The sequence below is a fragment of the Sciurus carolinensis genome, chromosome 3, assembly GCF_902686445.1.
Source record: "Sciurus carolinensis chromosome 3, mSciCar1.2, whole genome shotgun sequence".
Lineage (NCBI taxonomy): Eukaryota > Metazoa > Chordata > Mammalia > Rodentia > Sciuridae > Sciurus > Sciurus carolinensis.
This window is the reverse complement of record NC_062215.1, coordinates 127356566-127384181: the sequence shown is the minus strand read 5'-3', so window position 1 is coordinate 127384181 and position 27616 is coordinate 127356566. Positions and strand designations below refer to the sequence as shown.

The following is a 27616-nucleotide window of genomic DNA, read 5'->3' as shown; positions in this document are numbered from 1 at the left end:
AACCTGATTCTCTTAACAATTATGCGTGACTCTCATCTCATTTGCAGTTAATACTATTATAACTTAATGACCTAAACCTCCCTACTTATCCTGTGTTCTTATTAAAGAATCACATGAGAGAAAAATTCCAGCAAAAGTGCCTGAAAAGAGAGAAGCACCACCTCCTAAAGGTAAGTAGCTGTAATTATTTAAATAGATCAGAGCATTGACATCATTATCATGGCTTGTTTGGCAAAGATGTATGAATCACCAGTTCAATCCAATAGGCACAACTTCTTCTCTAAGCTTTATTATATCAGTGAATTTTTTCTTAATAATTTATATCTAATTCATTTAATGAAAGATGATAAAAAGAATGTTATTAAATGAAATTTAAATAAATACAACCAACATAATTTAAGCACAGAAACTTGTGCTTAAGGTTCAGAGCATCAAAACTGCCTCTCTCTTTAAAAATTATACATATATATGCATATATTCATATGTGTGTGTGTGTAGAGAGAGTGTTAGTAGAAATTCTAAAAGTACTGCAATTTCTTTAAAATGCTTGCAGTTGTAAAGAAGCCAGTAGTTGAAAAAGTTGAAAAGACTTCTCGAAGAATGGAGGAAGCAAAAGTTCAAGTCACCAAAGGTATTATTTAAAACATTTCTAGTACCATGTACACAAGTTATGTTTACTGATATGTACTCACATGTTAGTTATTTATATAATCATCTAAACTAAGGTACTCTTAAATTTTGGGCAAAGCAATATCCTTCACAATACAAATATATTTGTACATATTTTTAAAGTACCCGAAGTTTCAAAGAAGATTGTTCCACAAAAACCTTCTCGGACTCCAGTACAGGAAGAAATTATTGAAGTGAAAGGTATACATCTTTGTCTTTCAACTACTAGTTTTAAGCATTTTTACTTTTGCATATGGGTATGTTTACATACATTGCTAGATAACTCACAAATCACTTCCAAAATAGCACATTTTTATATAACACATTTTTATAAAATTGCACATGTGTATAATTTAAATAATAGCATTCTCTATTTCTGCTTTTAGTTTTGCTTAAAATTATATACGTTTTAATTTAAGGACGGTTTTATGTTTAATGAGTAGTAGTCTTCTAACTTTAATATGCAATATATTCCATTGCATATAATATCCCCCATCCTCTCATTTATATGAATAGACCCTAATGGATTTGGAAAAACACTGTGTTGTGTGTGAAGAAGTTGTGTCTATTCGATTCTTACTTAATATTATTTGAAATGCTGCATGGGTTGTATGTCGCTCTAAATCAAAATATGATTTGTTTCCTCTTCAAAGCTAAATTTGTTCTCAAACGCTCATATTAACCCATTCAATACATGTCCAAAGACCTAACTATAGTGTAATATCTATGTGTTTCGTCTGATGTCTTGTCCTAGAAAAAGAAAAAAACTAATGTAAAATACTCTCTTTAAAGTACCGGCTGTGCATACAAAGAAGATGGTCATTTCAGAAGAAAAGATGTTCTTTGCTTCTCACACAGAGGAGGAGGTGTCAGTCACAGGTATAAGACAAATTTGAACGTGGGGGTTCAAATGGAAGAATTTTAGATGGATATTTATCCTTCTTATTTAATTTGTGATCTTGTAGGCATTTCTGTTCTCTTCTCTGTCATTGTTTTCATTTCATTTGTCTGTTTTAATTTATTTCCGTGTTCTTTGGAAAATACAGTTGTCACTCTCAACACGGCATGTCAGTAATTTTAATATACGTTTTTTTAAAGTTCCGGAGGTACAAAAGAAAACTGTCACTGAAGAGAAAATTCATGTTGCTGTTTCCAAAAAGACTGAGCCACCACCTAAAGGTATTAGTACTTCATGCTAAGTTAGAGATCTTTTTAAAGTTGGTATAAACCTCATAATGGACATACAACCATGCTAACATTCAATAATAGATTTAGTCACAGTCAGCAGACCTGTAGTCACTATGTACATGGGACACAATGGGGGATGGGAAGTCCCCAGGAGAGGAATGAAAAACACGAAGTTGCTCCCTGCTTCAGGGAGCTCTCGATCTAATGACCAGGCACTTCGGATGCTGCAGAGCCAGCTCACACCAGCTCACCAGAGCCTGTGGTTAAATTTTTAGGAATTTTGCCAGTCAGTGGTTTAATTCTACCATTTTAAAAAAATTAAATCATATAAATTTACAATTAAATAAATTAAAAGCATATTAATAAATACTCAAAACTTACTACTTCCTATTTCACTGCATTTTATGATTATCAGTGTTTCTGAGGTAGTTTGCATTCATTTTCTTTGTGGTAGAAATACCATATGTCCTACTGCACCTCTCTCCTTAACTCCGAGACAGTGAAGTCACATTAGCCAGCAGTATTTACACCACCAAAAATCAGAAGATAGAGTAACTACTGTAGGCCAAGGTTCTGCCCCCTCCCTCCCAGCCATCTTTTAAATATTTATGATATAAAAAAATACTTAGATAATCTAATGCAACTGTTCTCATGCAACTGCCTTATAAAGTTGCTAAAAAAAAAAAAAAAAAAAAAAAAAAACTATCCTCAAAGTTATCCTGGCACCTCAGAGGCGGGAGTGCTCCCACCTGTTCCCAAGTAGGCTTCTAAGCTTAAAGGTGACAACAATCACATTGTCTAGTCACTTAGCCATCTCCATTTACCCTGGTTTCTAATATATCATTTTCTTGTGTTCAGCTGACATGAAAGGACATGTCTACTCTTTAAGCATTGCAAGAGTGTAGGCATTGTCAAAATGCTCACTTTCTCAAAAATGGCACATTTCTTTTAAAGTTCCTGAGCCACCTAAGAAAGCTGTTTCAGAAGAAGTGGTCCCTGTTCCCATTCCTAAAAAGGTGGAGCCCCCGGCACCCAAAGGTAGAATAATATTTTTGAAAAATCAACTCATAACTTCTGTCTTCTTGTATCTTTTTTCTGTGAGACTTGTGTATTAGCATCTGTAAACCATCTGTAATGTTTTTATTCTGTTTATGTCATTTTCATTAATTTGTTGTGTTATATGAGTACGAAAAACCGTTTTAGATGCCAGGTCTTACTAATCAGGTCTTTGGTTCATGAATTATGTGTAATGTGTACATGGTATTTATGTGGTCAGCATTTCTTTCTGTCCCAAGTAGAGTATGTTAAATTACCTTTAAATTCTTTTACTCTTACTGAGAATTTATGCTTTAATGTAATCTTAAATGTCTCAGAAGGAGACTAGACTTTTCAACATTGTTTCAACAATGGTCTCTTTAAAGTTCCTGAGGTTCCCAAGAAACCTGTGCCTGAGGAGAAAAAGCCAGTTCCTGTACCCAAGAAAAAGGAACCTGCTGCTCCCCCAAAAGGTACACAGATCTGATAATGGGGAGACCCTGTGCCCCAGATGCCAGCTCCTTGCTCTGTACAGTCTTCAACTGCACTGTACTTTCAATTTTGTCTCTTGCATGCTTCTTGTGTTTTTAATGTTTGTCAGCTTCAGGGCTATACTTCTTGATGTACATTATTTATGATATTGAATATTCCTAAGGCACCACCAAAAAATGTTAGAAGAAGTAACTATATCAAACAACTACCTTAAATTTTTAATATCTTCCATCTCTTGGGGAAAGTAGAATATTTGTGAAACTTGTCTTTTACAGACCTATTTCTAGGGAAAAAACAAAACAAAAAAACCTTTTGCCCCTCATCTACATGATTTGTTCTTAAGAAAAACATTTGAGTTAGGAGGAGATGGAGGGTGTTTGGCAGAAGTAAATGTCAACTAGATAAAGACTAACACAATGCTACTAGTGATGGCCACCTTTCTTAAGTGTCAATAATAGCAAATCTTCAGTAGTGGCAAACGTGGAGGTTTTTTGAGATTTATTTTCACCATGTTTCTTGAGACATTAACTGAATTTCATTATTTTCATAAATGTTGCCATTATCTAATTAGCTAGTTTGTCTACTTTTTATATAGGGATGTTTTAATTCAAAAATGTGCTGCTATGGTATACCACAATTACTTGCTTTCTTGTTGGTTTGGGTGTTTGGGGTTGGGGGTGACAAAAGACCCTGTTTTTTACTGATTCTTTTTAGTTATACATGACAGTAGAATCCTTTTTGATAAAATTATACATGCATAGATTCTATCTTATTCTAATTAGGACTCCATTCTTGTGGATGCACATGATGGTGAGAGTCACTTGCATATTTTCATACATTTACATAGGAAAATTATGTCAGATTCATTCCACTGTCATTCCTAAGATAGGAATAGGATAGGAATAAAGGCACTATTGAGCCATTGAAGGTACAATGATACACACCTGGTCAGTTTTTGAGAGATTTGGAAGAAGCCAACATCATCCAATTTAGGAAAATCACACCCATTTTTTGCCTTTTGAATAGTAGCCCTTTTAGCCTGAACTATCAATGTTTCTAAGTTTTCTTCCTGAATCAAATCTGCTTCTTTCTTTCTAAAATGTTCAGAATTCTGGGGCTTTAAAAAAAAAGATTAAAAGACTAAAAAATAATTTTTCTTTTCTTATCCTTATATACAGAACCATTACTAACACCAAAATTATTTGATCACAACTGAGAGGGACACAAAGGTATCTCTCATTTATCCAGACAAACAAACACACATAGTAACATGTGCATATGTATAAATGCTGCTTGTATATAAAACATGACATACATATAAAGAGGCATACCTGTATAATTATACCAAAATAATTACAAATGCAAAAGTAGCAGTGTAGGGGTTCACAAAAGCTGCCAATATGTTATGTAAGATGGGTACTATTATTTCGAATAGTGCATGCTGTTAAAATTCATTTTCTGATTAAAAATTCACCATCATCAATGCTTAGAATAGATCAATTAAACCCCCCATAAACATTTTTGGGGGTAAGAGAACCTGTTCAGAACAATAGCGCCTCTTAGAGAAAGGCACATACGCACATGTTCACCAAATTTTACACACAAGTTATTGACACAGTAGATATCAGATCAAGAGACCTAATCTGGAATAAGTTTTTCCCAAACTTTGCATACACAACTTTGCATACCTGAAAATATCGCCAGAAAGTGGGATTAATCATTTATATAGATACAACTATTCTGTTACTTCTTAGTTTTAGTCTAAAATTAAACCCACTGCCATTGTGGACCCGATTTCTCAGTGCAAAGAATAGTTTTTCTATATACTATTTCTACACTCTACAACCACCGATTTGTCTTTTGCAAAAACATTCTAATATATAAGTAAAGGATGAATTATACACACACCTTTCTGTTATAGGATCCATTTTAATTGTCTAAATCTAAACGTCTCTAAGACATTATTTGTGATACTACATTGTAACCTTTATAACATTGTAATTAGCTTACTTTCCTGCAATATTTCACTGGTACATAATCTATAATACTAATGAGCTTCATAAATATTTGTGGGTGTGCCTATGTCCACTCATGGAAGTATATATGTTTTGACTAATTTTCTGTTTTAAAACTTTTAAGTTCCAGAAGTACCAAAGAAACCTGTCCCTGAAGAAAAGATTCCTATTCCTGTGGCAAAGAAAAAGGAAGTGCCCCCAGCTAAAGGTAGGGTGACGTGCTTAGTACAGAAGCCCCATTCGTGTGTCTTATGTGCAAAACATCTTGTGTTTGGCTGTTAATTGAATTAGTTGAATTCAAAATGAATGTTTTATGTATATAAGACTTCAACAAGGGTGTCTGTCCAACCTATTTTCTTGCAAAACAACCACATTAGCTACTTTAAAATAAAGTCAATTCTAAAAATGTCTTTTCAAGTTCCTGAAGTACAGAAGAGAGTTGTCACAGAAGAAAAAATAACTATCATTACTCAAAGAGAGGAATCTCCACCAGAAGCAGGTACTTCATCCTATCTCCACGAAATAACCTTGTCTTTTCTTCAAGTTTCTTTAATTGCATGCCTTCTTAAATGGGCCTGCCCATTCTATGTTGCCCATTTGTTTTGCCTTATTGAGCATTTTAAAATTAAGTACTATTCTTTAAGTGCCAGAAATACCAAGGAAGAAAGTTCCCGAAGAGAGAATACCTGTTCCTCGGAAAGAGGAAGAAGCTCCACCACGGAAAGGTACTTGTCTCTCCATCTTTCCAAGAACCATCTTTCTGTAGTGTACGTCTTAGCTTCATAATTTGTAGTTTTGTGATACAGGTGTACTGTGGTTGTACATCTGTGTTTTGTGTTGGGCTTCAGTGAGATAACACTGAAGCTCTAAATGTGTGCCATGTTTCTAAAGTGCCAGCTCCACCTAAGAAACCTGCCCCAGAGGAGAAAGTTCCAGTGCCAGTTCCTGTTGCTAAGAAAGCTCCCCCTCCCCGAGGTAGGGTTGGCTCCAACATGACAGAAATTGTGTAGTGTGTGAATTCTTGTTTTTTTGGAGTTTTTTTGTTTTTGTTCTTTCGGGGGTTTTTTGTTGCTGTTCTGTGGGGGCTCTGGTCTTTTCCTGTACTGACTCTCTGTCTTGCTTCTGAGACTTTTGTACATACATACTCACCATATTTGTTTTCCCATTTTGCTAAAGTTGTATACTGTGCAAATCTTCCCAAACTCTAAAGAGAGAGAATTGTTAAAATTCTTGCATTTTAAACTTCAACTTTAATGCTTTTTTAAAGCTGAAGTTTCTAAGAAAACTGTTGTAGAAGAAAAAAGATTTGTCGGTGAAGAAAAAATATCCGTTGCAGTTCCTCAGAGAGTGGACGTCATGCGTCACGAAGGTATATAATCCAAGTGAGGGAGGAAGGACTTTGTGTGTTTCCTTGGAGTCTTGTTTCCAGATGTGATTACTGACTTGTCCTGATCAGTTACTTTCCCTTATGTTGATACTGGAGTGTGTCTACTTGTCATAGCCTTCTGGAATTGACTCTTGTGTCAACAATGATCTTGAATCATTCTAAGGAAGTGAATGGGTGCCAAAAGTAGTCACACCTGGTCATAATTTGAATACCCTTCTCAGTCTTGAGCTGGACTGTCCCTCATCTTGAATCAGCTCTCTCCCTCTTATAATGAAGAAGTACTATGACCTCAGCAAGTAGAAGAACCATCATCCATCTTTAGTGAACAGTGGCCATTTCTGGTATTCAGCAGGCTGAATTTAAATTTAATCTTATCTTTTAACATATCCACAGAGGAGGAATGGAGTTATTCCGAAGAAGAGGAACGAGTGTCTGTCTCGGTTTATAGAGAAGAGGAAAGAGAGGAGGAGGAGGAGGAAGTGGAGATTACCGAATATGAAGGTAAACAACACAGACACGCCAGCGACCATCTGGAGCCTGGATGTTTTCTTTCACAATTTATCAAACTAATGAAAAGTCACACCAAAAAGTGACACAGATTCAATGAATATCACTGGTATCATTCACTCTATCTTTTGCTCAAAACACAAGATTCAGGAGCATTACACAAAATTAGCATACTTCTTGTCCATCGCTTCTTACTTAGCTATATAGGAAAAAAGGGCCCCAAATTAACTAATAGGGGAAGGTATCCCTATCTACACTTATCCTTCATGAGACAGGACTTTCCGCTTCAGCATGGTAGACTGGCATAAACTTCACCTAGGTAGTCAAACCTTTTTTACCATGGTCCACAGAATGAAATGTATTTTATATTATAATAATGCATACATGTATGTGTTCTCTCACACACATAGGCATCTGAAACACTAAAGCAATATTAACCTTACCATGTGTGATACACTTGTGATATGCTTCAATATTTCCTATGCCATTCTATTCTATTCATTAACAAAGGTAAATGACCAACCATTATATTGATTGTACAAATTACTAATGTGTCCTAATCTGAAACTGACCCAAGAGCTTTCCTTTATTTCACATATGGAGAAAATAATTATGTAATATCTGTGATCAAATTGACTTGTTATTCAAATGTTCCTGAACCTATAATGCTATAACTATCTATTATTTAAGGATTGAATTTATTTCATTGGGATACCATTTCAGTGAATTAAGACAGCACTAGTTTTCCTAGTAAAATCCAACATTCTGTCTAAAGTTATAAATCCAAAAAATTAAAATTAAAAAAGGTCCTAAGAAAGTTTTAGAATAGCTCTGCTTTAAAATGGAACCAGTAATTTCTTAACAAATTAATTCTCTTCCTGGTAAAATGAGGTATTATAGTACCGTTAGATGTTCTCTGGTTAATAAATAATGGCACACCACACCCCATTTCTCTAGTTGGAAGAAAAGTTCATCTAAAATTCAATATACACAGTCTTAAGGGAATGGCTTGGGACAGAACAGGATGGGGTATGACTTCCCAAGAGGAAGCTTACCAGTACTTCCCAAAAATGGTCATGATGGTGGGCATGATCAGGAATCCATTTGAAGATGACCCCAAACTTTCCAGAAATATCTGGAAATCCAAGCATAACATACACATAAGGAATGTTCTTGTTGCCTGGATCTGATTTCAGTTTTTGATAGTATAGATTATAAATATCCTTCAGTACTCCAGATTCTAAAGTAAAGGAGAGATACTCTATGATATTCTTAGTCTTCATTAAGCTAAAAAGATAGGTGGCCCATTAGATTTACCTTTACTGTGAAGAGCAGATGTGTTTTTAACTAGACTTTTCTATTCTCTAATTAATTTATATACAAAGGCTCAAAAGTCACCATTCCTACCGTGTACAATGGGGGATGGGGCATAAAATATCTTGCAATTCACTTTTAAATCCTTAAGTGTACATTTCTGTCCTGCAGCCTTAAAATCTACAGTGTTGGGTTATTTTTGAAACTTACTTTCAAATCTTGTGTTCTTGTTCATTTTTCCACTCAAGTTTTTTATTGTCTTATATGTGTACTATTATTCCTATGAATATGTGTTATTATCTTTATGATATATTTAAACATTGAATTAATGATACATATTTCCCATTAAATATTCTTTAGGTATTTAAAATGGCAACAATCAGGGACTCTGCAACTGTTAAACTTTTGCTCTTTTAATTACTCTTTAAAGTGATAACTCACAGCTAAACTTCAGCACAAAAACACTACAGCTTTTCTTCTTTAAAATTAATGTCTTTAAAGTGATGGAAAAGCCTGAGGAGTATGTTGTGGAGGAAAAGCTACACTTTATCTCTAAGAAAGTGGAAGCTGAACCAGCTAAAGGTATATGGAAATCTTAATTTTATCCCTATGTTGGTTTGTTCTGTCCTTTATGTTCTCTTGTAGCCAATTTATCCTCTGTATTGCAAATATTGATAAATAGCATGACTAAGAAAATGATTTCTTACATTTAATTGTAAAGAAATCTGCACCTTTTCTACAAGTGTATTTTATAATCTTTTCAAGTGCCTGAGAAGCAGGAGAAGAAGATTATACTGAAACCAAAAGTTCCTGCTAAAATTGAGGAGCCTCCACCAGCTAAAGGTACAATGTCTCCCAGAGAAATGCAGTACTGTTCGTGTTCATAGAGTAAGGCCTCTAGCTGGCACACCCACATTTCATCAGCACAGGTCTGAACATTTTTCTTGAGCATATGTATGTGTCTGTGTGTCATCTTTTCAAAAAGTGAGTTCTAAGATATCAAACCATGTCACCTCTTAATGTAATGCAAACTAATATTCTTAAACCTAATATTTCTAAAGTTCCTGAAGCACCTAAGAAAATTGTGCCAGAAAAGAAAGTTCCAGCTCCAGTTCCTAAGAAGGTGCCACCAGCCAAAGGTATATTGTGTTTTGCTTTATTCTTGAATAATGCCTGTCTCTTTCTATCTTAAATTGGCATACTCTTCAAATTTGTATAGCAAGAATAAGAAAATGAATGAGCCTATGTAAAGTGCTTTTCATGTCATTTAACCATGTTGCCTGATGTCTTTTAAGTGCCAGAAGAACCAAAGAAACCAGTCCCAGAAAAAAGGGTTCCTCCAAAAGTGATTGAGATAGAAGAACCTCTCCCAGCAAAAGGTAAACAAAATCCCCCAGCACACACATACAAAATGAGAAGCTTTAAAGTCTTGTCTTTCTCTCTTTGGCTACTGTCCTTTGGGTCACACCTTGTGTGTAGAGTTTGTTATCTGTTGGTGGCAGTGGTGTGTTATTGCCTTGTCCTTGGGTGGAGTTCTACCGACTTGTGATGTTTAGTTGTGTGTGCATTGTAAATTCTTCTATTCCAAAATGACAGTACTTTCTGGCAATACATATTTTTAAAATTCCACTTTAAGCAATATAACTCCCTAATCCTAAAATTATTTTTTAAGTGACTGAGAGGCACATGCAGATTACCCAGGAAGAAAAAGTTCTTGTTGCCGTAACTAAAAGAGAGGAGCCTCCAAGAGTGAGAGGTACATCAGTCTTCCAATACTCACAGGGTGTTCGTCTTTGCCCACCTTCCTAAATGGGCTCTGGTCATGGGCGCGGGTTCTTGTGGGAGTCGTTGTCGTTTGATGTTTGAAATAATGAACATGTCAAGTCTTTTATGTTTCTGTTACTACCATATGGTTGCCTTTTTTGTGGTGTAAATGAGGGAAACAATTCTTTAAAGTGAAATCTATCTTTAAAGTGCCGGAAGAACCAAAGCGAACTGTCCCAGAAGAAAAAGTTCCCAAACTCAAACCCAGAAGAGAGGTGGAGCCACCAGCTAAAGGTATACTGACTCCTTAAAGAACTCAATCTAAGAGTCTAGGCATTGAAACCAATCTAGTAGAATTGGTATCACTAGAGAAAATGATTTCAATATATATCATAAAGTAAGAAACATAGTGTGCTATTTCATATCATTTAAAAACTAAATATTCTGATACCAGAAAGTACTTTTTTCTAAAATGATGTGAATCTCCCCCAAAATACGTAGTTTTCTTTAAAATGTATTTGTCCTCTAATTTGTCTATTTGTCCATTTACTAAACTACTCATTTGCCTAAATGCTTGTTTATGTGGCAAACTTGGATAAAATTTTCAATTTTACCTCTTTAAATCTTGAATTTTCTACCTTGTACCAACAGAGCTTATAAAATCCCCCAGACCTGAGGTGAAGAAACTATTGATAGAACACAAATTTCTCTTTAATGCTTATGCTTAGTCATTGTTTCTGTTGTCTGTTTTGTTCACTCTCTTGTAAATTCTACTTGAACTTCCTAAAGTTATTCATTATCTTTGAAGCACTAAGTAGCTTAGAAAAAAAAAGATTCACAGGTATATTTGACCATGTTTATTTCCAAGCTTATTTATTTTTCTTGCTGTGTAAATGAGCACCATTTATGGTTGTCTTCATCCTTCAATTATTTGTACACACTTTCTCTTAACATATATTTCTGGAATCTTGCAATTTACTTATAATAATTACTCTTTTAAAGTGACTGAACTCAGAAAAAGAGTTGTTAAAGAAGAAAAAGTATCCGTCGAAGTTCCAAAGAGAGAACCTCGTCCCACAAAAGGTATATTATGCTTTGATTAATTAACATAAAGTATGAAGCTATATGACTCTTTGCCCACTAGGTTCCAATTTTACTCCTCTACTTTATTGGCTCATTGTTGACTAAAGTCAGGGACTCAGACATTTGAAATCACCATTAGTAAATGTACATTTTATGGTATCTTGACCAGCAGAGGACAGTCAGGGTCTCCCATAACCAGTGCATGGAAGCATCCCAAAGGAATGAAACCAAGCACATGGTTTCTATCATCCCAAATGAGCTTCAAATAAAATGCTGCCTGTTGTCAATATTATTCTAGAAGTAACTGTAACAGAAGAGAAAAAATGGTCTTATACCCAAGAAGAAGAAACTGTTTCAGAACAACGGGAAGAGGACTATACAGAATTCGTAGAATATGAGGATTATAAAGAATATGAGGAGTATGAACCAACAGAAGAATACGACCAATATGAAGAATATGAAGAACGCGAGTTTGAACATTATGAGGAGTACAAAGAACATGAAGAATATATCACAGGTATGAGCAAAACTGCAAATTCCAAACCACATTTAATCTGTGTAAATTCCATTAGAACTGGATAAAACTTTGAACGGCCAAAGAGATTTTTTTTTCTTTTTTTGGTGCTGGGGATTGAACCCAGGGCCTTGTGCTTGTGAGGCAAGCACTCTACCAACTGAGCTATATCCCCAGCCTGCCCAGAGAGATTTGAAAAGAACTCTGTTTCATTTGGCAAATTCAGAATACTTCTTTTTTGGATAATGTCTGGGAAAAGAATCTCTATAAATCTTAAGGTTCTTGTTGGGTTTTACTACCCTCAGAGTTCCCATCATCCAAACCTGACAACTACTTCCAAAGTAAAGATAGACAAAGCACTGTTTTACCTAATGAAAACCAAATTTACAAGCAAATAGTTTTGGTTCTGAGGAATTTGTTTTACTCAAAGAATAAGTTCCTACTAGAATTTTGAAACAAATCAGTATTATTTTGCTCATTCACTTGCTAATGTTTCATGGTCTAACTTTGAGAACATTCTTGATAGTTCTATAGATTGACATTAAAAACCAGTATTACAGGTGGAGGAATTCAATCATGATTTTATCTATATAAAGTAAAATGAAAATTTAGTACATACCAATGAGTTATAATTACCCAATGAGGAGGAAAGGACAATAGAAACTGGAAGTCTGTCAGAGCTTGTCCTAACTGGACCTCTCTCTAATTTTTGTCTAGAGGCTATGCATGCACTGTGGATAAAAAATCTACTATTTTAATTCTTATTTTTTGATTTATGCTCTAAATTCTAACAATAAGTACCTTGTATGTACTTTTAAAGAACCTGAGAAGCCTGTTCCAGTAAAACGTGTCCAAGAAGAACCAGTTCCCACAAAGCCAAAGGCCCTACCACCTAAAGGTAGAGTAGAAAAACTCTCAGTCATGAGTGCTTTTGTCTCCTGTCTGTCTGTCCCCTATAAATACATGTTCAAGTGGCAGTGTGCAAATCATGTGTTTGGGAATATTATGTTGTATACTGTATTTAAATTTTTGTTGTTACTAACTCTTGAAAAGTCTGGTTCAGGTTTTTAAATCTCTTAATATTGATATTTTCAAGTGCTGAAGAAAGCTGTCCCTGAAGAAAAAGTACCCGTGCCCATTCCAAAGAAACTCAAACCTCCGCCGCCCAAAGGTATATTGCAGAGTAATATCTAGCCAAAACAACTGTGTGACTGTGACGGTGTTTTAAATCTTGTCTCTTGTTCTGTTTCACTGAGTGTATTGTTCTGGTTGTGATTCTTACATTTCAGTTTTTCATATATCTTTATTCCATTGTATTCATGGGGCTGGTTTTAATGCTCTTTAATAATTAATATCTTTAAAGTGCCTGAAGAACCAAAGAAAGTTGTTGAAGAAAAAATACACATTTCAATTACCAAACGTGAAAAACAGCAGGTGACTGAACCAGCTGCTAAAGGTATAATAATTTTCTTCCTAGATTGTGGTCTTTTATCATGTCTCTTTGGACATTATTGTAACTGTTTTGTTTTACTTGGTTGTTTCTGTGTCTTCTATATTGTTAAGATGACGTTAGATATAAAAACCTGCAAATTCAGGATAAGAAGATAATGTTACCTTTAAAAAGAAAAATTATTTCAAACTATATTCATAGCCTCTTATGCAATGGCTATGTCCTGCCACATAATTGTGATATGTAGAAAGTAGAATGTTTGGATTTGAAATTAGGAACCATTTGGCCTATTCTTTTTTTTTTTTTTTTTTCCATTTGGCATATTCTTGAAATACTTAAACTGATGTAGTGATACAATAATATTCACCAAAGTTTGAAAACTGTTTATTCATTCTAAAATCATTTGAAGATTAAAAATAAAAGGTAACTCAGTGTCCAGTCACTTATTTTCCTTCTTTATGCTAAGTATGAAGTAAGTTTTATGCAAATTCAGGAAGTACATTTATTCAGAAATAATATGTGCCTTTTTAATAAAGGATGTTTCTTATGAGCAGAGACACTTGAACACTAAACATCATTTCACACTTGACCTCTGCCACCTCACACTTGACTACTTCTGTAGATTTTCTCTTAAGTTCAGAATCCTTTCCATGGCAAACATAAACTTTTTTATAGATGAACAATTGTATAACTGATATATTAGAGACTTCTACAAAGCTAGTATCGGCTGGGTAAACTTTTTCTGACAATAAAATTTCCTTATACTTAATATTTCAAGTGCCCATGAAGCCCAAGAGGGTTGTCACAGAAGCAAAAGTACCTGCCCCTAAAAAAGAAGTAACAGCTCCTGTTAGAGGTACTTAATACCATTTATTTTAATGTACTGTTTGTCTTCTTTGCTGTGGAATTCATGTTCAGTTCTATGTGCAAAGTTCTTTCGTGAGAAAGATAAAACCTTCTCTTTCTTTTGTTATAAATGGGCTTGTGTTCCTAAAGTGTCTTAGTTGATTTTGTTGAGTAATTGGAAAATTTAAGTCCAACTTAAAGATAATATCTTTAAAGTGCCAGTAGTGCCGAAAAAACAAGAACCAGAAGAAGTTGCCTTTGAAGAAGAGGTTGAAACCCACGAAGAGGAATATATTGTTGAAGAAGAGGAGGAGGAGTACGTTCATGAAGAGGATTACATTCATGAAGAGGAGTACATTCATGAAGAGGAATACATTCATGAAGAAGAAGAGCTCATAACTGAGGAAGAAGTGGTGCCAGTGATACCAGTCAAAGGTAGATGATATGTCCTGAAAAGGGATATGCAGCAGCATCTTTAGAAGTTAGGTGTCTGACTTGGTCAATTCTGGGGGTTATTAGTACTGATGACCAATTCTGTTTATTTTAAAAGCAAACTTTTTCTTAGATACTGAAGTATGATAACTGCAGGTGCTTTTCACATATTTATCTTTTCTGCAACATTTCCAAAATTCTTAATAATATCTTTAAAGTGCCTGAAGTACCCAAGAAACCTGTACCAGAAGAGAAGAAACCTGTTCCTGTTCCCAAAAAGAAGGAAGTCCCACCAGCCAAAGGTATACCACCATTCACATGACATGTATATAGGAGACTTAATTTGCTTTTAAATAGTTAACTCTCTTCTACTATAAAATCTTTTGTATCTTATTCTCTATTGCTGAAAGCATTAAATGTGCTTTATGTGGATGTGATTTTACTCATAGTTAGAACTTAACAATAAATAATGTCTTTAAAGTGCCTGAGATTCCTAAGAAGCCAGAGGAGAAAGTTCCTGTACCTATTCCTAAAAAAGAGAAGGCTCCACCAGCTAAAGGTACATTTGTTTATCATCCATCAGTGGAATAATGTAATAATTTACTTATGCAGTGTAATGTGGTGACCTATAGCAGTCCTTACCCCCATGACATTATTAATAATATTAACAACAGGACTAAGATCACTCAGGGGTCAGCAGGTTACCATGTATTCTCTGAATTTTGCCACTGAAGCATGCTTGTGCTTAATGTTTAACTCTTTCTCTTTAATTGAAAGTTCTTAGTGTAAAATAAATTCTTTTGGCAATATCAAAATGGACCAAGCTACCCTTTACCAGGCATTGTGGTTGTCTTTATCACCAATCCACGTTTTTAGTGTTTTTCATTTTAACTCCTGTGTCTTTCCAGTCCTTTGTTTTGTGACTATTACTATTTTCAGTGAGATTGTTATAATATTTGTGATGTTTCAATTACGATCTTAAATTTCTTGATTCTTATCTATGGGTGAAAAATATAACATTAACCCTATTTGATGTCTTTAAAGTTCCTGAAGTGCCCAAGAAACCTGTGCCAGAGGAGAAAGTACCAGTACCCGTGCCTAAAAAGGTGGAAGCTCCACCAGCCAAAGGTACATGACCTTGAGAAGTCACAAAAAATTTTAATTTCATATTTGCATAGAAATTAAAAAGTAATTGATTCATTTCTCTGCTTTTTAGTGATCCAGCTCTATCATTTCTTTATGGAAAACAAAATATTTTAAAAATATTTTTTAAGTTGTTGATGGACCTTTATTTCACTTATTTATTTATATGTGGGGCTGAGAATCAAACCCAGTGCCTCATATATGCTAGGCAAGCGCTCTACCACTGAGCCACGACCCCAACCCAAAGGATTTTAATTTAAAAATAAAATGCTTCTTGAAATTTTTTTCACATCCTTTCATTGCCTTGTCTTATCTTTTGAATTTATGCTTGGCTCAATATTTTTATTTTATGTAAATTTTTTCTCTAAATCATTTCTTTAAAGTGCCAGAGGTGCCCAAGAAGCCTGTGCCTGAGAAGAAGGTGCCAGTTCCTGCTCCTAAGAAAGTAGAGGCTCCACCTGCAAAAGGTACATCATTTTATCACTTAAAGTACACAGGAGAAACCTCACGGTTATATATATTCATATGCCAATTTGCTCATAATATTACCGCATTTTCAAAAGGCACCTGTCTACTTAAATATGTCAAGTATTTTGTGATTCTTTTTCACATCTATGTCTGTAAAACTGTAATAGAACACATTCTTAAAGACAAATAATATCTTTAAAGTACCAGAGGTGCCAAAGAAGCTCATCCCAGAAGAAAAGAAACCAACACCAGTTCTGAAAAAAATGGAAGCTCCACCACCCAAAGGTACATTAATTTCTAACAAAACCAGGGCAGAAAGGAAAATTAACTGGTGTTTTGCAGTCTTATTAATTATAATTAATGCTTGATAATATATATGTTGGTGATAGCTGTTGCTTTATGATCACAGAATATTTGCTTTTCATGTTGTCACATTGTCATGAATATTGTCCATAAAAGTGATGCTTGTGCAATTGGATAAATATCTTTAAAGTACCAAAGAAACGTGAAGCAGTCCCAGTTCCTGTAGCTCTGCCTCAGGAAGAGGAAGTTCCATTTGAAGAAGAAGAAATTGTTCCTGAAGAGGAAGTTCTACCTGAGGAAGAGGAAGTTCTACCTGAGGAGGAAGAATTCATACCCGAGGAGGAAGAATTTATAGCTGAGGAAGAAGAAGCTGCACCTGAAGAAGAGGAAGTTCTTCCAGAAATTAAACCTAAGGTGCCAGTACCTGCACCAGGTATAGCTACTCTTCTTGAAATCAAGAACTCTCTTGTGTCAAATTTTGCCTTTCCATCTTTTTGTTCATCTGTACCTTTATCTGTAATACTTTACTGTTTATGTTTCCTACCATTCTGTCCTAGGACACATTCCAAACAAATCCTCTTCTAACTACCTGTCGACATTGTGTGTCTGTTTATTGTCAATTATCTGAATGTCTTTTAAATTTTTGTGTTATGAAAGGTTATTAATTGTTTGCGGTCTTATTGTTGTGTGTCTTTTTGTTATATATACATATTAGCCATGTGGTTTTTAATGTCTTCAAATGAAATGTTTTTAAGTGCCCGAAGTGCCAAAGAAAACTGTACCAGAGAAGAAAGTCCCGGTTCCCGCTCCTAAAAAGTGGAACCTCCACCACCTCCCAAAGGTACACCTCTCCAAACTACAAACAAATTCTTCACCCATTGCTTTTCCAGAGAGATTATGGTCGAGCTTGTTAGGAGGTCCGAGGTGGCTGGATGCGGGCAGGGCATCAGGCAGCCCACGCATGCGCGGGGGAACAACCAGTCAGGCGCTGGCGATAAGCCCTAATGGCTCCTGATGGTCAGGGGAGTCCCGGGCCAATCCCAGGAGGACACGAGGTCCTCAAGCTGCCCCCGCAACCCCGGACTACAAAAGCACTGCCCAACCGGAGCCCTGTGCGACTTCCCCAGCCCTCCACCCAGGCCCTCGCCCTGGAGGACTGGTGAACCTCGCCAGAGAACCAGTCCAATAAAGTTCTTTTTTAAAATTACATCTGGCCTATCTGTTCTTTGGTTACCTCCATCTGATTTACAGAACTGAGTTTTAGGAAAAATTATAAAGTGGACAGCCACACTTCCACTTCTAAATCTGCTCAAGGCACTGATAACCATTTCTTTTTAGTGTGTGCTTTGTACTCCATGTTTATTCAAGAACAAAGGTGAAAGAAGTGTTGTCCCAAACTGCCACAGGACTTCTGATTTTTACAATTTTATTAAACATCCTAATCTTTCATGTAGACATTTTGTAAAGCTAAATTATATATAGAAAAAAGTTTTACCTGGAAAATATAATGAATAAATATTCTTAAATCATCCTTCACTTATCATATTATATGCCTTTGTAACACCAGGATGAAAAGGAAAAGAAAGATTAATGCATGTATCAAAGCAGAGGAATGGCTTGTCTTCTGATACCTATGTGTGCAAACTGTAGTCCAGCAGGTTTGTTGCTAGCCTCAGCTTTCACCTTGCTGTGTTCCTCTGAGCAAGTTCTTTAGTCAATCTAAGCCTCAACTTCCTCTCCCATAGGAAAGTGATACTAATATGAGTCCTAATGGGTTCAGATATTGCAACGATACACTATAGTGTAAAGTAACCCATCACTGAATGAATAGAATCCAGATTCAATATATTAAACCAGGTCATAGTATAATACATAATGATTATATTTATGTCTTAAAATCCAATAATATTTTCTGCAAAAGGTCCCGGCATCACTACTAAACACAACCCTTCTATCAGGCTATATGCTTGTATAATTAATGAAATGGAGAGGCTGGTCTTTTTTTGGATTTTAAGGATTCAGAAATGTTTTATAAATAATAACTGAATAAATCTTTAGTGAAATTTAAATGATGAAATGATAGCATTTTCCTCAGGGAACCAAATAGGTAGTTGATCCCTTGCTCCATAAACCCTCACCCCCAACTTGTATCACTTCTCTGTCCTAAGTAACAGTTGCATGTTGGTCTTTCTGTGTGTGGACTTCTTGGTTTCTCTCTCTCTTGTCCTTCAAAATAAATTCTTACCATGAAATGATGTCTTTAAAGTGCCTGAGGTCAAGAAGAAAGTACCAGAGAAGAAAGTGGTCACTCCCAAGAAAGAGGAGGCTCCTCCTGCCACAGGTACTGCCATTTCCAAGAACATTCCACACTGTCTTTTCTCTCCTTCACCCATAAAAGTCAAAACTCCTATTAGGTATTCATTAGCGTAACTTATGGCTATGTCTCTTGTCTTGTTTTTGTGACACTGAAATTATGAAATAATATCTTTAAAGTGCCTGTGATACCTAAGAAACCTGAACTAGAAAAGAAGGTGCCTCCTCCCAGCCTTAAGAAAGTAGTGGCTCCTCCGGCCAAAGGTACACCATCCCCTACAGGGATGTGTTTGCTGCACAGCTGTTGAACTGTGGTGGTGTCCACCCAGGACGTTCAACATACCTGTTTGCACTCTGTGATCTGTCATGTCATTCATCACTTGTGACTCTGTTGTAACCTTGTTGGTATGTCAGTTTTCTTCTTTGCATTGGTGTATTTCTATGTTGTTTCTCTATGTATGTTGTTTCTCAAAAACAACAACAAAAAAAAGACTAAAGTCTTTAAAGACCCAGAAATGACTAAGAAGTCAATCCCTGAAGTACCCATTGCTCTTCCTAATAAAGAAGAAACTCCAGCAATAAAAGATGAAAATCCCTTTAATAGATCCTTAGTCTTAAACCACAAACCTCTTTATTCTTTCTTCATTAATTAATTCTGTGAAATGTCAGTGCTTCATCTGTGCCTGTGTGTTGTGATATCTACTCTCTTGTGTTGAAAAGGGGAAGCTTAATTCTTAAGTATTCTTCTTCAACTCTTGCATTTTAAGTGCCTAAAACAATCAATATCTTTTAAGTTCCTGAGGTACCTAAGAAAGTAGAAGAAAGACGAATCATTCCACCTAAAGAAGAGGAAGTTCCTCCAGTTGAAGGTAGATGACTTTATAAGAAATAGCATTTCAAAGTCATCATTGTCTTATTATTATCTAATATTCAAAGGAGGCCAATGCACTTTTCATCCCAGAAAATAACATATGCAGACTCTAAAATAAATAATAATTTATCTAATAGAAATTGAACAGGCAAACTATACTGTTTGATCTCCTCTGGTATGTTTAGCCTACTTGTCTGTTTGCTATGTTTTATGTCAATGAAAATTCTAGAATTAAACTATTCTCTTTGAGAAATGTTTTATTAAATGACTTGATTGGCATCGATGGAATCAAAACTTATCCAAATGACATTCTAGGCAACTGGTGCAGATCTGACTTCTACTCCTAAGAGGTTGTTTGACACCCTACAGTCCATTTCCATTAAAATAATAATTTTTAACCTAAATTCTGAGATCTTTTCCAATTACAAATGTTGGAAAGGGACTGATTCTGAAGACTCCAGTAGATTTTTTTTTAAGGAGCTAGTGAGTTTCACTAGCAGTCTTAAGATGTATCATTGTAGTCTAATGTTCAAAAGAATTGTAAAAAATAACTTAAAATAATAATCTTTTTAAAGTGTTTGAGGAGCCTGAAGAGCCTATTCCAGAAGAGATCCCAGAAGAACCACCGTGTAGAGGAGGTAGAAGAGGTGGAGGAGGTAGAAGAGGTGGAGGAGGTCGAGGAGGTGGCGCCACCTAGAGGTACAGCTTGCTCTTATGGGTTGGACTTTAAAATATTTGGTGTTCTAAATCTTTCTCAGTATTTGTCTAAACCTACTGTTTACCGCTATACTCTTCTTACATCATCATATCACTGAAGATTGAAGAATAATTATTTCTGGTACCTGAAGCTATGTATCCCTTTCTTATTCCCTAACTTTTTCTGCTTCTTCTGCAATACAATTAAGGAGAGATGACTTTTCTGTTATTGGCACTTCAATACTTTCTCCTAGATTGCAATCCTTATTTTTGTCTTGGATATATGCGAAGGAGAAATCTATTTGTGTGGCAAGAGTGTTTACTTTTTAGAATAATTCTTAACCATTTATTTCTAAGACCACAACAATCTTTTGCATGATTGATGTAACATTTTCTTATAAGGTTTTCTAGTAATATTCTTCACACCTCTAGAGCCACTATCCCATAATATTATTACCACTTAGGTTGCTAATATCTTTTAAAATAATTATTGTTTCATGTTTATTCTTTCGGTACATGGATTTGTTATGTTCATTGCATGTTCATTCTGTTCATTTTTCAAAATGTCCATAAAATATCTTTTAAGTGCCTGAAGTGGTTAAGAAAGCAGTACCTGCCGCACCTACTCCTGTTCCTAAAAAAGTGGAGCCACCACCAGCTAAAGGTATAGCAAATCCTGATTAATATCTTTAAATTCTTATTAATTTTCTTTCAAAAAAGTAAATGTCTTCTTTCATTGTTTATAGTGATTTAAAAGCAAACTGATGAATGAAATAAAACTCATTCTGATACTTTAGTTTTTTCTAGAATGTTGATGGATGATTGGGAATGTGCGTGTGTGTGTGTGTGTGTGTGTGTGTGTGTAAATTATTCAGGAAGCTTCTTATTTTAAATACCCGAGAATTTTAATGTAGTACTATATCCTCTCCACATTTATCTGTATAATAACAGATTCCTCTTCTGCATGTCCTATTCCTAGATTTATTCCATTTCATAAGTACATTTTATAATAATTATTAGTGTATTTACTATTTTATATATAAAAATGTTCTAATGCTTGGATAATAACAATTTTAGAGACCTTGTCCTGTCTATTGTTTTTCTTTTCCACATGTTTGTTTGTGCATTATAATTGTACCTAATGGTGGGATTTATTGTTACATACTTGTACATGCATATAATATAACAATATAACTTGGTCAATATCTTTCCCAGCATTTCCTGTCCTTTTGTAGTATTTACCTAGCATTCAAGGTTATTATAAAATTTAAAATTTTATATTTAAAATTTTAACTTAGAATTTTTCTTCTTGCTTCCTAATTCAATTAATCATTTCAATAGCATCTTTCCCGATTAGAATATACAATTCCTATCATAATAAACTCTTCAGCAGATATCATAGTGTCCAACAGAATGCATGGTCTATATCAGAACTTAAGTACTCTAGGTTGCTAATTACTTCAAAACATTTCATCAAATGAAAAACTGTAGAAGTAGGTCCAATGTTAGTAATCTCTGCTATTAAAAAAATAGCATAGGTCCTTTGTGGACTAGGCTTCTAAGGATGTGGCTAACACAAATGAATAGTCTGAAAAAGTGTCCTATTGCCTATTAAATAGGTGTCCAACAATACAGAGTGGTGTCAATGCTCTATTGTAATGTCAATGTTTCTGATGCTGTTATTCATGTGCACTCTTGAGAGTTGCCAGCTAACTAATACACCTAATATCTTTAAAGTGCCAAAGAAAATTCCTGAGGAAAAAGTACCTGTTCCTGCTCCGAAGAAAGAGGCACCCCCAGTCAAAGGTACATCTTCTCTAAAACCTAAAACCTCCTCTTTTCCTTTAAGACTTTCATGTTTTATGTCCCCATGTCTTGATTGGTTTGACATCAACCATGTCTTGATTGGTTGTCTGTGAAAGTTTATTCTTGATAGTCTTAAATATTAAAACTATATCTTTAAAGTGCCTGAAGTACAAAGGAAAGTCCCAGAAAAAGAAAATCCCAGAAAAGAAAGTCCTTGTGCCCAAAAAAGAAGCTTTCCCCGACTAAAGGTATTTTTGCAATGATCTGTTTTTGTTTTTGTTTATGTTGCATGCAGTCTTCTGTTAGTAGTTTTCTTACATTTTGAACTTACATCTTTATTTCTTCTATGTTTTAAAAAAATCAATCTCTTAAAGTAGATGCTCTTTCAGGGAGAACTGTTTTGAAGAAAAAATATCAGTTGCCTACCAGAAGAGGAAGTAGCAAAGAAAGAGTAGAATTAGAAATAGTAGAAGCAAAGTGGAAGAAGCTCTTGAAGAAGACGAATTCCATGAAGTTAAAGAATACTTTGAAGAAGAAGAATTCCATGAGGGTAGAGAATTCCTCAAAGTAGAAGAACGCAGGTTTCAAGAACACAAAGTTGAAGAAGTCCATAGGGTAATAGAATTTTTAGAGGCCGAAGAAGTGGAAGTATATGAAAAACCCAAAGCTCCACCTAAAGGTATAGGGAATTGTGCAGATATTACTCTTTGTTATATCTTGCTTTAACCAACTTTCTTTGAAAATACTTTGTACGTTTATTTGGAACATTAGAAAAACCTGTGAATACTTCAAGCATGAATTTAAAACCGTTTGATACAAAGATTGATATCAAGTACAGATTAACCACACACTATAATTTTCACAAACAAGAGAGTAATATTTGATCTGTTATTTTTACAAAAGTCAATATATAAATTTGTGAATTCTTTTAAAAGTCTGACCAAGAATGTTACATGATTGTTAGAGATACCAAAATAACTAACTGACCAGTGTCCATCCATGAAGTGAAAAAGAAACTCCTCGGTTCACTGAGAATTCACATGTTCTGGCCAGACAACCATTGCTTTATTAATATTAGGTCAACAATGCACAAATTGATAATTGCTTTTCAAAACCTTTTGCCATTTTATGATGTCTTAGTTTAAAAAATAAGGAAGTAGAGGAAGTGTTGGTAATGATACCTGCATTCTGGTAAATTCTAAGGAGAACTATAGTGCAGATAAGTTCTCTACATTACTACGCCAAATCTTGCACAAATTAATAAATATGTAATATGAAGAAATATGTATGATACATAGTAAAAGTACTATGTAGACAATATTTAACAAAATCAAATCTTTTATTGGAAGTAAGCATAATATAAATTCAAAAAATGTCAAGTATTTACGAAACCTCATTCTAACTTAGTAGCAGTGCTACATAGACTTTGAGTTTGTTTGTTTGTTTTTTATTTGTTTGTTTGTTTTTTTCTCTAAACCAAATACTATATCTTTTAAGGGCCTGAGATATCTGAGAAAACCATCCCTCCAAAAAAAACCACCCTTTAAAGTTGTTCCTCGAAAAGAGCCACCAGCTAAAGGTATTTATTGGTGAAAAATTACTTACTTAACTTACGTATAGTAGCACTTGGTTGCTTTGTAAGTTTGCTGTCTGTTTGATGTTTTTCTTCTGTGTTTTGTTTTTGGAATTTCTAAAACAACTACATCTTTAAAGTGACTGACGTTCCAAAGAAAGTTCTAAAAAAAAACAAAAAAGACAGTCACTGTTGTCATACCTACACCATCTAAAGTAGATATACTTATTAACCAAAGAATGAACTCAGATATCCTTTGATGCTGTTTGTTTATGTTCACTAATATCTTATTGATAAGCCTGTTTTCCTATTCATTATAATAGTATTAATGTATTAAATATATAGTTTATATGTATTAATGTCCCTGCTTTGTTTGTTAACCTCTTGAATTACAATAGAAATTTTGCAAAGCATCTAATAAATAATATAAACTTATATCTTAAAAGTCCTCAAGTATGTAAGAAAGTTATCACTAAAGAGAAAGTACAAATTTTTCCACCAAAAAAAGCAGAAATAGTACCAAGTGAAGGGGGATTGTAATTTTTACCAAGTTCTTACCATTCTAATATGAGAAATTCCCCTGTATTTTTGTTGTGACATATTTCATCAAAATTTAACTCATTTTAAATATTATCACATATGTCATCAAGTGGTGGTCTGTATTTTATGTTGTGGCTATATACTGCTTTGTTCTTATATCTCTTATGCTCTCCTTGTTAAAAACCTCTATGACTTTTTAAAAGTAAAAGAAATTATTACTGCTGTCTTTAAAGTACCTGAGGTGGCCAAGAAAACTGTGGTAGAAGACAAAGTACGTGTTCCTGAAGAACGCAAGTTCCACCAGCTAAAGGTACCTTCCTTTGTGGATTACCACTAATATAAATTCCTCAGTGCCACAAGATGGCTGTGAATGTCAGCTTCTGTTCTAGTAACATAATCTTCCCCTTTGTGTGATGACTCCTGGGGACAAAGACATAAGCCTGAAAGTTACTATTTTTATTGGTCCTTTTGTTATGCAATAATTAAATATTGACCCCTCGACTTCTCTTCCAAATATATTCATCTTAGAAGCTCTTGTAAAGTAGCTCTGGAAATAAGTAAACATGTTCTAAATGGCAATAGAAAATAATACTACCTCCAAAGAGCAGAGTGTCTGATATAAAGAACCAAGAACTTGTCAATAAGGCCATCTAAGAGGAATGCACTGTGCACCAATGCATAATTCTGGAATTTTACATTCTCCTTGGTAGAGGCCCCTTTTGTCTTGATTTTCTATATCCAATTATGATCCTCTTTAAAATACAACAAAATAAATATCTTTAAAGCACCTGAAGCACCCAGGAAAATTGTTCCAGAAGAAAAAGTTCGTGAAGTGGTCCTAAAAGCCCGAAGTTCCACCAGCTAAAGGTATATACTGATAGTGATCACAACATGAAGTGTCTCCTGGGTTACTTTTCAATGCCAGAGCAAATGAATGTGACATTAATCTTAGCATGTTGTTTCTTTATATTCTTAGTATCTTATATTTCTTTTTATAACAATAAATATACTAATATCTTTAAAGTTCCTGATGTGCCTAAGAAAAGTATTGAAGAAGAAAAAACCTGTTATTCTTCCTGAAGATACAGAAATATACAGTGAGTGTAGAAATATTGAAGGTTCTCTTTGTTTTCATCTGTGTTCTCAAAATCACTGTGTTCATCTCCATAGCTTTAAGAAGTAAACATACTAATATCTTGTGAATGTTGGCTCATATTAAATAATCTGAATGACTCTAAGCCTCAGACAAGATATATCTCCTCACCAATTTAAAAAAATAAATAGTCCTGTACATGTAATATTACCCAATTTTTAGAAAAAGCATGTCTTCTTGAATTTTCCTAACTTCTGTGTATAAACATCTTTTGCTTTGAAGCAATTTATTTCCTTAGACCTTGAAGTAAACCATAATATTGTAATTGAATTTTGCAGAACCAGGATCTCCACCATTATTATTTTTACTCCTCACAATAATCATTAACATTTGGCAATGCTGCACAAGTGGACATAAATTTGCAAGGACCATTAAAAACCAAAAAGAATTATCAATGCTTTTTTTGCTTCATATAAAACTATGATTAATAATTTAATAGTAAAGTATTGTGAAAAGATTATATTCAGTATTCTGAATACTAAAAATGCTAGTATTCCATTTTTTTTAATCTAAAAAATTCCTGGTTAAAACTCTTTTTTTTTCTTTTTTTTTCTTTTTTTTTTTTTTTTTTTGTTACCTTGTTATACTAGATGGGATAAAAGTATGTAACCATCCCACCCTTTAAATACCTTTTCTATATTGAATATGGTTATTGCTATCAGACAGTTTCCTTTCTAAAAGACAATCCTCTATTGTCTTCCATTGGCCTTATTTTCCAAATATTTAATCATTTTACCTGTTCCTTTTTGCTTCTAATCCCTAAATGGTTTTTGCATTCATGTTAAACTGTGAAGCCATAAATTAGATGTGATTTTAAAATATAGATAGTTTTTGGTCCTAGAAAAGGAAAAGACTGACATGAATTTCTAGTAGGTCAAATATAAAAAGCAAATTCTCCTTGTGTAACTCAACATCTTCCTTGTTTGTTTATGCACAAATCCATTAAGAAATAGAGCTGGGGTTATGGTTTGTGGCTCAGTGGTAGAGCACTTGCCTAGCACATGTGAGGTACTGGGTTCAATCCTCAGCACCACATAAAAATAATAAATAAAAATAAAGGTGTCCACCTACAACTAAAAGATATTTTAAAAAAGAAGTAGAGCTATAGACCAATTTTATCAATAACTTTCTGCAGAACAAAACATTAAAGAATTTATTACCCTTGCCTGGTGATTCCTCCATTTCATTATCATGCTCATAATAAATGCTATACAGAATCCCAAATCATAAAACTGGGAGTAAGACTCATTCCCGTCATTGCATTCTTGTCACTAATTTGTGTCTGTCTACTACCATTAAGTTGGGTGATGAGTGTGTATTATATGTTGTTTTATTGATGCTATTCTTCATTCACCTTGAAACACCCCTAATTATCTAAATACTCAATATCTTTAAAGTTTATGAAGCATCTGAAGGAATTGGTTGTAGAAGAGAAACTGCTTGGTGACTCATCCTCAAAAGACAAAATACAAAGTAGCAAAAGGTATATATGTCAATGGTCCAGTATGAAAAAAAAATTATTTGGGGGCTCATTTTAGGAGCTCAATATTTTCTTCACTGTTTATAAAATTTAAACTGTACTCATGTCTTTTAAGCACCTGAACCACCTAAGAAAGTTGTTGCAGAAGAAAAAGTATATGTGACTATTCCTAAAACAGAAAAACACCAGAAACCACAGGTATATTTCAACTACGTCCAACTCAGATGAATATCTTTAAGATTCAAAATTGCATGTTATATAATTGACTGGTTTTACAATTGTTAAGTGTAAACCTACTAATATCTTTAAAGCCCCTGATACAACCAGAGAAGTTCTTCCAGAGGTGGAGTTACCTGAGGCTGTTCCTGAAATTCCAGAACATCCTCCAACTGAAGGTATAATCCTGTAGTTATGAAAATCTGAAGAAGAAAACCCTTCTTCTTCAGTTTACAAAATATGGTTAACATTTATGTACATTCTCACCACCTCTGATGCTAAAATACTAATATCTTTAAAGCATCTGACAAAGATGCCCAAGACAAGGAACTACCTATGACTTGCCCATACAAAGTCA

General features: G+C 34.4%; 1 protein-coding gene across 1 annotated transcript in view; it reads left to right on the top strand.

Moving 5' to 3' along the window:
* Ttn (titin) overlaps positions 1-27616 on the top strand; it is a 265315-nt gene that overhangs the window by 108460 nt on the left and 129239 nt on the right. Inside the window, 41 exon segments of the mRNA XM_047544703.1 lie at positions 108-170; positions 554-631; positions 793-870; positions 1462-1548; positions 1768-1848; positions 2812-2895; positions 3279-3365; positions 5524-5607; positions 5818-5898; positions 6044-6124; positions 6291-6374; positions 6667-6768; positions 7180-7287; positions 9109-9189; positions 9373-9450; positions 9669-9746; positions 9903-9986; positions 11374-11454; positions 11753-11971; positions 12789-12866; positions 13065-13139; positions 13332-13424; positions 14197-14274; positions 14481-14699; positions 14915-14998; positions 15178-15255; positions 15741-15824; positions 16223-16306; positions 16509-16592; positions 19718-19792; positions 20370-20423; positions 20458-20493; positions 21077-21154; positions 22228-22296; positions 22472-22535; positions 22675-22769; positions 22772-22975; positions 23794-23825; positions 23827-23875; positions 24643-24719; positions 25255-25276. Of these exon segments, the coding sequence (XP_047400659.1) occupies positions 108-170; positions 554-631; positions 793-870; positions 1462-1548; positions 1768-1848; positions 2812-2895; positions 3279-3365; positions 5524-5607; positions 5818-5898; positions 6044-6124; positions 6291-6374; positions 6667-6768; positions 7180-7287; positions 9109-9189; positions 9373-9450; positions 9669-9746; positions 9903-9986; positions 11374-11454; positions 11753-11971; positions 12789-12866; positions 13065-13139; positions 13332-13424; positions 14197-14274; positions 14481-14699; positions 14915-14998; positions 15178-15255; positions 15741-15824; positions 16223-16306; positions 16509-16592; positions 19718-19792; positions 20370-20423; positions 20458-20493; positions 21077-21154; positions 22228-22296; positions 22472-22535; positions 22675-22769; positions 22772-22975; positions 23794-23825; positions 23827-23875; positions 24643-24719; positions 25255-25276 (3531 nt within the window).